General features: G+C 43.8%; 1 protein-coding gene across 1 annotated transcript in view; it reads right to left on the bottom strand.

Moving 5' to 3' along the window:
• Positions 1–12,170, bottom strand: part of SETBP1 (SET binding protein 1) — a 261,441-nt gene that overhangs the window by 73,526 nt on the left and 175,745 nt on the right. Inside the window, exon 5 of the mRNA XM_050912893.1 lies at positions 3,319–6,781. Within this exon, the coding sequence (XP_050768850.1) occupies positions 3,319–6,781 (3,463 nt within the window). The remainder of the gene's footprint in view (positions 1–3,318; positions 6,782–12,170) is intronic.

The following is a 12,170-nucleotide window of genomic DNA, read 5'->3' as shown; positions in this document are numbered from 1 at the left end:
AGAAACAGGTCATGGGGAGTGGATGGGAAGGAAGGTGGGAAGAGTTCCTAACTAGTGCTTATGGAAAGGACTCCAGTTTCTCCAGAAAAATGGTGGAGAAACAGGCAGTGCACTGGGAGAATAGCCATATGCATTAACACTGCACATTTAACCCCAAGAGGTCCCAAGAGATGTAAAATGAGCCAAAGCTGACAAGGTCCCCACTAAATGGCCAGTGATAGTCCAAGCTGATGCAGTACAGGGAATGGACATTTGCTGTGGCCAACCAAGGTGACTGGTGGCACTCCCTCAATGGGACCCTTCACTCTTGATACAGATTTCTTGTGCCAGGACTGCAACCAGCTCCTCCAGAAAGTAAGAGGGACAACTCTTCCCTTGACATCCTAATCTTTCTAGATTGTAAAATCATACATAGGCTTTAAGGTTATACGGCAGGACTGCTTTCTATCATATGCATGACCACTACATAGCACCAGGGAACACTAAACTTTTCAGAAATGGCTAAGTGCTGTTACGACACAGATAATAATAAAAATAACAACAATACAATGGCACCTGCACCAACACACTACACTGAAACAAACTGCAATGCCTGAATGCCAAAGAGCACTAAATGGTTCTCTCATCACTCTTATCACAGATATCTCTGCCGAGTGTGGGTGTTTTTTACTCCATATTTCATCTCCGGCAACATACAATGAAGTTGCAAATGGCACTACTGAGCATGCCAAAATACCCATGCAGTAAAGATAACACTGAAATTGTGATATAAATCTATTTTCAGCTTTCATCTGAATATTCAGGATGTCTCCTCTTATCTCTGTTATATATTATTTTTATATTGTGAAAGATGACAAATACCGAATGGCAGGAGCAATCAGGCTATGGAAATTGCCTCCTGGGACACAGCTATATGTTCTCATAGGGCTTTTTTTTCTTTTACCTTTTATTTTTATGATTAGCCAATCACCTCAGGGAAATGGAAGGTGAATTAGGAGAAAGAAGGTCAAGGTTATCATGGAAAAGTTTAATCCCTCCTCAGTGGGAACCGGTTAATAGTTATGGCTAGACTCAAGTGCGGACCTCTGTTGGGAATCCCAGTGAAGGTCAAAGGCAGAGAGGAAAAAAAGCCGCACTGAGATCTTAGACTGTCATAAGCAGACAGATGTTCCTAGGCTTTAATGAGCAGTCTTGGCTCCAGGCCTTTCTTGGCAGAGCTGTTTAGTTTTAGTATTTTTCCTTGTAGTGCAAGGTATGGCTCTGGTTAGCTGGCTCTGCTTAGCTAACTGCTGCTGATTTTTCCATCTAAATAATAGCTTGACAATGAAGAAACCAGTTCATAATCTATGACTTGATGGATTAGATCATGAGGAACGATGTGCAGTTGTAATCACGAAAAGTAAAAATAAATAAAAATAATAATTTTAGTTTAAATGAGAACCAGTTTTAAAAGTTTGAACAGCAAATCTGATGGAGCTCCTACTGCAAGTTCTACCACTCCATCTTACATTTTTATCGTTATGGACAATAACCTGAAGGAAAATAACAAGAAATGGACTTTTTCTTTACCAATTCTATTTCCAAGTCAGCCTGGCGGGGATCATGCCCCTACTTTGGAAGCTCATATGGGTTCAACAGTGCTCAGAATTTTCTCTTGACAATTTGTTATGCCTAAGGGAAATATATTAAATTGGAAAGTACAGGTTTATCAAACATCTTCTGTTCAGAAAGCAAAAAGGCTACAAATCCGACTGTTATCAAATTGTGAAATCAGTAACTTGCACTAAAAAAACTGAGAAATAGCCTTGTTAAAAATTTTGAAGACTCTTAACTCTTGTCTGCTAGGACACAACTTCCTTAATGCAATAGCCACCACAGCACTTGGTGGAGAATAACTTTGTTCTTTGTCAGGCATGTAGCAACCTTGATATAACCAGTGACAGAATTCAGTCTCTTTTCCGGGTGTCACAATCGGTCTGATATAATACGATATCATGAATGGGAATATTTTCATGGGATAAGCTCTCATTTTAGACTGCTTTTCATTGCTATAGTCCAGATTCTGGTCTCAGTGAAGGAAATGGAAATGTCTAGGTGGCTTAAGCATGAGCAGTCTTTGGATCTCAATCAGTTACAAGTCAATAAAAAACTTAAGAGCCTCACATTGGCAGGTTATACAAATTCTCTGCTCCCTCTGTGTTCTCAGCTGATTCTCTTTTCATTTTGGAGGCTATGAATTATGTTTCTTTGAAGCTCTTTTTTAGCACATCAGAATCTCATCCACCACTGGTTGGTTCAGTAAAGCTCACCCTTTTCCAGAACCAAGTGTGAAATCTGCTTTGTGATAAATATCTGATGGTGCAGGAGCTCTGGGCTTGCTCCCAAGCTAAATTCATTTATATTGCAGCAAAACACCTGCCTCTGTGTCATCATGAAAGCAGCTCCCTATTGTAAAGTACAATTCAGTCTCTCAGACAAGATTCAGATTCCTTTTTTTTTGTTCCCCCTCTGCAGGAAGGAACAGATGTCCTTAGCAGCCGAAAGGAGCTTCCTCCCTCCTCATCTACCCAGCTTATATTGCCAAGTCATGACTCCTGAAACTCTTCAGAGTCAATCGGCTATGGTTTATTGTTTCCATGACACCAGTCCCTTCCCACAGCCACTCAATGCTCAGGATAATTACTTTACGTGACACCTGCCGACTGGAAGTGACAGATTTACACTAGGATTGTAGGCAGGGTCTCCATATATTCAGCCCAGCTAGCGCTGTGATGGGTCCCTCTGGATCAGCAGGACACACCAGTCATGAGGCACTGACCCAGCTCCACAACTTCCCGCGCATCTGGTCCATCCCATCAACAAACGGCTTTTGTACGCTTTGTGGGCCAGAGCAGAGACTCTCTGCTCAGTACCATGGCTGTTCTCCCAAAGGCTGGGCAACGACCACCACCCCGCGACATTAGTCACCAGTAAGAGGGATGCCTACCTTGCCAACACGTATTGTAATTGCTGCTGTTGCAGAATGCAATGGTGAGATTTTTGGAGGAAGCGCAACAAGCTATGAGAGATAGGTGAAGGCAGGAAAAATATTTATAAAAATGCTGTGTCACAACTCAAAGACTTTTAAAGGTTTTGGCTTAATACGTGGCCAACTTTCTTGCTGATCTCCCCAAAGTTTGGATGCAGAATGGGAGTCAATTATAAAAAGCCAGAGAAGTTATTGACTCGTAAACATATTTGCTGTAAATGGCAAGTCCCTCTTTGTTCAGCATTAAAACTTAAATGCAGTAAGGTAAAATAGAATAAAGCAGAGCTTACCTGAAGAGGCTGAAGAATCATAAGTACTTCTGTCCTTCCTATTTGTCCTGAAGGGCTGAATGTCCTTTTCCCTGTAAGTTCCAAACCCTTCAAAGCTTCTTCTTTTATTCCCACTTGCATCGTTGTCCCGCTTCTCACTTGAGGAATTCATTTCACCAAACATGTCCAGGGACTCTGACCTTCCATTACTCTCAGTATTACCAGAGTATCTCTTTGTGCAAGAGTCAATGGGATCATTGCTTGAGTCACTTTTATCTTTACTCTGTGTCCACTGCTGGGCATCAGAAAGTGATAACGTAGACAGCGTATCCACTTCAAAGTTACTCTTTGAGCCTTTGTGTCCGGTTTCACAATGCTGGTGCTTCTGCTTCTCCTTATGCTTGCTTTTCTCGTTGAGCAAGGAGAGGTCTTTATCTGAGCCGCTTAGCCTTTCATTGATCGCATGGCTGGAGAAGCCAGTGGACTTGCTAGCAAAGAGACCACTCAGATCTTCATGTGTCCCCAATATCCTCTCATCCTTATGCTTGTGCTTATGTTTGTGTTTCCTTTTGTGAAGTCGGCCACTCGAAAGGCTTGTTCCTCCAACCTTTGGAGGAGCCAAAGAGGACTGCATGTCTCCAAGGCCCATTCCCACAGGTGTTTGTAGGTGCACTCCATGTTTCGCTTTATGCTTGGCAGTGGTGGACATCTTCATATGAGAGCTTGCATGGAACTGGGGTGGGGGCACGGTAGGTCTCATAAATGGGGAAGCCGCTCCGAGCGTGTGAGACAGGTACAAAGGAGCTGGATACTGACCATAGTAACCAAGATTCATCATAGGCATTGATGTGTAAGGCATTCCATAGGGTGCATAGTAACTCCCACTGGGAATAGGGTAACCGAACCCTTGTAAAAAAGGCACCTTTGTCATGGTGTCATTGGTTTTGGCAGGTCTACCACGCTTCTTCTTAGACTTCATGTCAGAGGTCCTACGAAGATAGAGCAATGGGTCATACTGGATATATGGCACAGGGTAGTAGTGATCAAAATTAATCCTGAAGATGCTGGGATATGGATTTTCATGATAAAATGTGTAACTTCTATGGGAAATCCTGAACACTTGAAACTTATTGATGAGTTCCTCAAGGTCTGCCAGAAACTGGAGGTCATCTCTGTTCTGCAGGCTTTTCCTTTTCCTCTTGTGCTTTGGCTTTTTAATACTCTCATGAGAGAGAAAGTTATCCACAATGAGATGTTTCTGCCGGTGACCATGCCTGTTCTTTGTGCTGGTGTCAGATGGGATAGCCTCTGGATTGTCCAGGGTGCAGAAATCAAAGGAGTATCTCCGGCGGGATTCTGAGCTTTTCTCGGCTTGGTCAGAAGTGCTGTTGTTGTCTGTACCTATCCCACTGTCGCTTGGTATGGTTTCTTCACTGTGAGACTCACTCACTGGCGACAGCGTGACTTCTTTCAGAGAACCTATTTCACAGAGGTGGGAAGGTGAATTAGCCATTAACCTGGGTGGAGACAGCTTCCAAGTTCCACTGTGCATTCCTTTCTGGGTTTTTGTAGGAAGAGCACTGATAGGTTGAAGATTTGGCATAGTTTTTAACTCTGAAAAATTTGTTTCAGTGCTTGCAGGGCTAAGGTTGCCGTTAGTCCCCACTAACTGTGTCGAAAGCGGATGAATGGCTGCTGGTGACGATGCCACAAGTGACTGCAGGTTGGAAGGCACTGCTGGGTTTTCTGGCTGGCTGGAAACAGGCCTTGAGTGCTTGATGGCTGTCTTAGGTTCTTCTGGCTGAGGCTGCAGCTCTGCTCTTGGCTTTCTGCCCCGTTTTTTGCCAATGTAGATAGTTCCCCTCTTGCTGACATTGATCTGCTTCCCTAGTCTGGCATCAATGGTGGTTGGCCCAGCACTAGACGGTGGCTGGACTTTTGCTTTCAGAGCTATGCTGCTGGAGCAGGAGGACAAGATCTGATTGAGAATATTCTTCCTCTTGAGGGTCTTCATTTTATTAATGGTCTTGATGGTCTTCTTATCCAAGACCCCAAGCTTCCCGACCTTTTTGTGAAACTTGAGTTCACTGATGGACTTGTCCTCTCCCGGGACCATCTGGGCCAACTTGGCCAGATTCCGTCTCCTCTTCCTTTTCTTTGTTCCTGGAAATTCGCGATTGATTGGACTCACTGGGCTGGTGGAGGTTCCCTCATGAATAGTTTCAACAGTGAGTAAAGGCTGTTTCTTTGGTCGTCCTCTTTTTTTCTTGACAGGTGTGATCACAGTAAGACTGTCTGTATTGGTGTACAGAGGGCTGGATGGTGTGATGGGATAGGCTGAAGGAGGCTCCACCATCAGCTTCTCAGATGTCATGGAGGTCTCCCGAAGGATAGATTTAGGTTTGCTGCAGGTCCATCGCCGCTTAGCTGCATGTTTGGGGTGCTGGACCTCAGATAATTTGCCAGCTGTGGGAAGATCGGTGGGTAGGAGAGCGGATGTCACAGCTACAGATTTTCTGAGTCTGGTGGCACTGTTGGGGGAAGCTTTGTCAGTGAGCACACCGCTGTTGATAGCTACTAAGGGGGACTCGTTTTCAATCACTTTCCCTGGCTTTGTGGCTCGAAGATCTTTTTTACTCCCCTCTGGTTGAGAGCTAGTCCTGTTTGCTACTTCACTGCTCATAGCAAGTCCAGAAGGCAGGCTTTTCTCCTGGATAGTTTTCTCTATGGAAGATTTTGTGGATTGCCTTTTTTTCCTTTTGTGGCCAGATGTATCTGTTGTCGGAGACTTTATTGGGATAGTAATTCGTACGTGACTCGTGTCACTTTCGCAACTGCTAGCAGAAGTGGGATTCTGCTTCGAGGGTGATGTATCCAACACACTGTCCATTGAGTAAGACTCCTTTTTCCCTTCCATGCTGTCATGGGATTTGCTATCAAATGCTTTCTGAGCACTCTTCACCCATTCGATGTCTGCCGTTTGGATGGTTTGACTTATCAAGTCCTTTTTGCTGGACTTCTTCTTTGTACTCCCGGTGGGCTGATCGGGGGCCTCCAGCTGCACAGCTCCTTCTTGATCACCGAGAGGCAAAAGCCCATTGCACTCGGAGGTGCTGCTTGGCTGGGCGGCTGCGCTGATGTTGTTGGGTGATGGGACTGCACTGCAAATGGCAAGCTCTTTACTGCTGGCCGACAGCTGCCCCCACGTGCTGCTGGCGCAGGACTTCTTTGCTTGGGATTTGCTGAAGGAAACTCCTGGCTCTGGAGCGGGGACCTTGGTGGCACTAACTGCTTCTCGACTGGGTTCTGTGTTGATGAAGCAACTCTGAGAAGCGGATCCAGTATCGGAGCTCGCTGACCAGTCAAGATGGTGCTGGTTGCTACTTTTCTGCTGGTGCTTTGATTTTAAGGTGTCACCGGTGAAGTCTTGTTGGAGGCCTGGATCGTAGTGCAGAGCAGGATGTTTTTGTGGCCTATCATAAACCTGGAAGGTAGAAGAAAATAAATAGAAAAAAAATTAGTTTATCAGTCCATTCATAACCCCTGGTTGCAGCTCTTTATTTGTACAGTGAATGACAACTCTTCTTAACCAATGTCCTTGTAAGGGTTAGGAGCCTTATAAAGTCTTCTTATACTTCAGCCAAATTTGCATTTAGATTCATGCTCTGTAAACAAGTTTTGTTTTGTTTTCCCACTCTAAAAACAATGGAAATATTTCTATAAATGCTAAATTGCTAAGGAAACAGATTCTATTGATTTTTAATTTAAAACACAAGTAAAATATTCCCTTTTAACGGATGAATGGTGCAACTCAGCCTCCTGGTGAGAATCCCTTTTTCCTAAAAAATAATCCCTCACAGAACTTGATGCTCAACAACAGCAATTAAGCTCATTGTTGTAAACAAGAAAAATGCAAAATTATCTCCGAATTTGTAACAAACAAGAGGAAAACCCATGGGTCCACTTCCCTATGAAGCCAGGATCTGCAAAGATTTACTTGCTTAAATTTCCACATAGAAGTCATCCCCGCAAACTTAGTGCTTAAAATCATATGCATAGCGTCAAGTGTGTGAGGCATACTTGGCAGGTTCAAGATATGCATTACTGCCTTTCCATTTTAATAATCTGCTATTTGCAATGTTCGTAAGAGATATTTTCAGTATGATTTCTAATCCAGCAGCAGCTCTTCAAATCGCAGAGGTTACAGTAAGGGCAGAATTATGCTGAAGACTGTTACAGAGCAAAAGAAAGTCTACTTTTTTTTCTTGGTGGGCCTCCTTCAGCTAAAGAAATTATGTTTGTTAGAACTGTAAGCTTTTGAAAAGTCTCTGAAAGAAAAAAAAAAATATATTTTTTTTTTTACTTTCACTAACTGACCTCTTCTAGCCATTTATTTTCTCCTATTACATTTAGGAGCTTTTTTGCAAAGCTCTGGATCAAACTGTGCAACTGATTTCATACACCTAGTACCGCAAAAACCTGTTTTTAGCAAACTGCAATGACATGGTTCTGAAAGCCAAATAAATGATGAGAGACTTAAAATAAATGTGTAACCAAGGAAAGAACAATAGAAAACAACTGCTAAGTGTCTTGCGTTTCTGCAAACACCCTGTTACAATTAAGTTTCTATCAGTAGCATTACGTTAGATCCCTGTTCAGTGTGTTTGCAACAGAAGCTTTGGGGCAAGGAGGTCATCAGCATAAGAGGGTTTTGAGCTGGGAGACAAGGTGTCCCCAGTTCTGAGCAACTTCAGAGGGATCTGAAAAGTGCTAAACATCCCCAAGCCCATGGGGCATTATTTAGTGACCAGTAAACCTACTGGTCATATTGGCAAATTGATGTTGAGCCATCCTTCATGTGCACATAAAAATGGGCATGTGGCTTTTTTGGAATAGGCAATAACGATGAAGCTGTTCTGGTCCATCGTCTGAGGAGTAATCAGGGACTCTTAAATACTGTGGATAGTTCAGCTGTCGTGCACATGGACGAGCCATGCTCAGGGAAAGCAGAGATTTCCAGGAATTGTGGAGTGAGAAAATGAAAGCACACAGCTGCGGTGGAGCTGCAGATGTCGCGGGCAAGCGACACCCGGTTTCTTCAGCCTGAGAAAAGAGCCGAAAGCATAAACAGCCCTCAGGGGAATGAATCAGTTCCTCCTCCTCCTCCTCCTCCTCCTCCTCCTCCTCGCAGTGGCCTCCCACACTCGAGCCACACAGCGCACCGTGGCCACGACCCACGCCGCTGATGCCCTCCTTCAGAAAATGGAGCCCACCCGCGTCCACATCCTTGGGATGAGGCCAGGGAGGGGTTGAAAGGAAATCAGCAGCACTGGCACTAAAGTTTGACAGTTTGTTTTTATTTCAATTTTTTTAAACTGATCACAAAGCTCCTGAGCTTCTTTTTACATCAGCTGTTTGGGGCTTCTCCTGCCCCCAGGCCACCAGGTTGGGTACACTCTCAGCTGGGCATGAGGAGATGTGCAGGAGGTGGCCATCCCCTGGTGAGGTCCTAGTGGGCTGGAGGTGGGTGCCCTCCACCCAAGCCTCACATTAAACATCATCTTCCTGAGGTATCATGATTTGTGATGTGGAAAAGCCCTGGAAATGATGGGCTGAGGCCTCTCTTGGACCCAAGGACCCGCACTGAGGCAGAGCCAGGCTGTTTCTGCACAGACCCTGGCCTTACGGCTGAAATCAAAGGAACTCCTTATGCCCACGTTATTTCCAAAATGCTGAGCTGTGAAGCTAAAGGACCTGAAAAATTTCACTTGGAAGGAAAAAAAAAAAAAAAGAAAGAGGGTTACAGCAGTGAGTGAAAACATCACATGCTGGCAACACCCTGGTCCCTCCAAGTCCACCACACACACAGAGATCTCTAGTTTAAAAGGAGCAATAATCTCTGATCTATATTTTAAGGCAGTTAATAAGGGCTCAGAACTGAGAGGCCAGCTATATATCAACAATGAATGCTGATATATCGCTTGGCTCCTCCAGCCTCATTTCCTCGGCCTGCACATTATAAAATGATGATGCAACTTCCAACATATCCCTAATGATAGCCTTGTCATTACTCCAGCACCACAGGCCACCACAACATCTATCTTACAATTCATGAGAAAGATATGCCTATGTCATCAGAGGTGCCAACTCTGAAGGCATTTAATCACACGGATAAGCACTCCGATTTCAACAGGCCTTCAAAAAATGACCAATCTGCAGGATCAGGGGACTCCATTTCCTAAGCGCGATGTCAAAACTTTATATCTGCCCAAGCACATAACAGTCCACTGGATTTCCTCATGCAACTTCTTCCAGAATAACTTTTACTATTTGCTCTCCCTTGCCAGACACGTCCATATCACCCCAAAATAATTCTTCTGCAGCACAGCAACCAGAGATCGTTTGGCTGCAGCAGGTTGGGTTTCACTGGCTGCAACAGTTATGTGGGGACCGGTTACCTAAAAGCACTACTAAATCAGTTGAAAGTAATGCAGCCAAGTACATTTTATTCCCCGTGTATCCATCTGGGTTGCTGTCTGATCCCATTGGTCCTAATGTTTAGGCTTCAATTTTCCCTGCTGGGTGAGCACCACCCTAAGAAGCCAACAAGCCCCAGCTCAGCTAACCTAAACCTCTGCTGAGCTAGCGGAGGACGCCAGAGCTGTCCGTAGGGTGAGGGCAAACAGGGCTCTTCAGAAACCTGTATCTTGATGCCTTTCATGCAAGTTCATTACTTTATTTGTCAGTAAGTGTGCAATATACTGTAGCTCCATAGGTCTTGGCAAGGGGTTGTTGACCTGAATAGAGTTCCTATGGCAGCATGGGCAAGACCGGCATCAAAAATAGTGGACTTTTTAATGAAAACGGGAAGATTCACCTTTATTTACTTTTTAGTTTATGAGACCCTAAAAATACTTCAAGCTTCAGCGCCTGTCTCTATTTGTAGTTTGCCCCTTCATTAAATGGGATTTTCTTCAGCAGCTAGCTATTCTGCACTGGAAGTCTGCTCCTTCTTTTGTGAAAGTAGAAGTGTAACTTAACCCATGCGATTTTATCACAGCTCACCAGACTTGGTCAATATTTCTTTTGATATTCAGTTTACTAGATATGCTTAGTGGGTAATAATCCCATCTTTCCTTTAAAGAAAATAAAATACACATAAAGAAGCTAATAGTTTTCATAACTGCAAAGAAGTTTGAGCAACGTGATCCAGCACATGCTAAACCTTAGACTAAAAAAATAAAGTTGAATCCTCTTATTGGTAATATACAATTTTAATGTCAAACTCATGAGTTTCAGTCCTCAGCTTTGGCAATGGTGGGTAGACCTATGAGCGGGATACATCCCTTATACTGGCAACTGAAGAGCACTGGCTAGAGAGCAGAGGAGGTGGGACTGTTTGTTTACACCTGCCTTGCCAGACCTATGCAACCCTGCACCTGCAGATGTGATTACTCCTCTTAACAGTTTTGTTCTGGCAAGCAGCCCTTGCAACTGAGGGAATGAGACTGTATCAGTCCCAGGATGAGCGGCACCCTACTCTGCAAGCAGTACCCAGCAGCAGAATCCATCCTTCAGGGACTCTTTTCATTTAACTACTGGATGTCTCACTCTGCCTCCCCATTCCCTCGCCTGAGCTTCTCTCTAAATCCACATGCTGCTTCCAGTCCCAAAGCAAAAAGTGGGAGGAGATGCCAGCAACCAAATCAAGAGCTTAGTAAAATAATAATAATAATAAGAAAAAATCCAAATAGAAATGAATATAACTAGAAATAATAATCATAAAATACACAATTAGAGAAACCCATCACCTGAAAATGATCTGATTGCTTGCAGGGGATGGTACCCCCCTGCTCCAATCGCACCTTTTTGTGGAGGTAACACACATACAGCTTGTCAAGAATCTGGCTTGCAAATCAAAGTTAATACTACAACGCCCCCTCTTTAAATCATTCGCAGATCCATCTGTGTAATGGCTCCTCAAGTGTAATTTCCTATTAAGAGGCTTTATCTGGAGAGATAAGCAGCTGGTTCCCATGTCACTAATTGCTGTCTGCTGTGATTTTAAAACATCTGCACCATTGTGCTCTTCATTTTCATATTCTAATCACCCTGAAACTTGAAAAAGGTACATCATTGATTGTTTCTGTGGGTTAATTAGTACACAGTCTCCTTGTAGAGACAATTTAAAGGCAGTCAGAACCTCAATCAGCAAGTTTGTTTTAAAAATTAATAACATCGGGAGTGTCTGTGGGGATTGGCATCCACAGTGACACATCAGAGTGTGCTCTGGGGACATACCATCCTTTGTTATCTTCTTCATAGGCTGGAAATAAAATTAAAAAAAAAAAAAAGAAAAGAAAAAGAGGAAAGGCTTTCCTAAATGAATAATGTCACTTAGAATCAGAGTCTTGGGAAGTGCTTTCTTTTATCTCAAGGCCGCCCCTGCCTCTCCAGCAAGAACGAATCTCATCAAAACACTGTATAATACCTCTGTGTGGTCTAGGAACTTGTAAGCCATTTTTGGTAGCAATTTTGGCAACTGGGAGCTGGTATCTCATTGGAAATCCATGGGGTGAAGCTGTGACTGCTTGGATGTGTGTGGACATTTGCTCTGCTTGCCACTTGGGTTGGCTAGAAGCTGGGTCACCAGGTGCTGTCTCCAAGCCACACAGAGAAGAATATTAGCTCAGGCACAGCACTCTGCTATGGCAGTGATATTGCATGCAAAGTAGACTTTCCTGGTAACCAGCCAGCTCAGAGCAAAGGCAGGCTTGAATTCATACCTGTTTTAACTTAAGCTTATACTTGAAAGTACTCCAGACAATGCTGATAACAGACCTTTGGTGCCTAGCAAAAGGTCAACCTGAGAT

This window comes from Gymnogyps californianus, chromosome Z (assembly GCF_018139145.2).
Source record: "Gymnogyps californianus isolate 813 chromosome Z, ASM1813914v2, whole genome shotgun sequence".
NCBI lineage: Eukaryota > Metazoa > Chordata > Aves > Accipitriformes > Cathartidae > Gymnogyps > Gymnogyps californianus.
The sequence above is the reverse complement of the archived record's forward strand: the minus strand, read 5'-3'. Positions and strand labels throughout refer to the sequence as shown.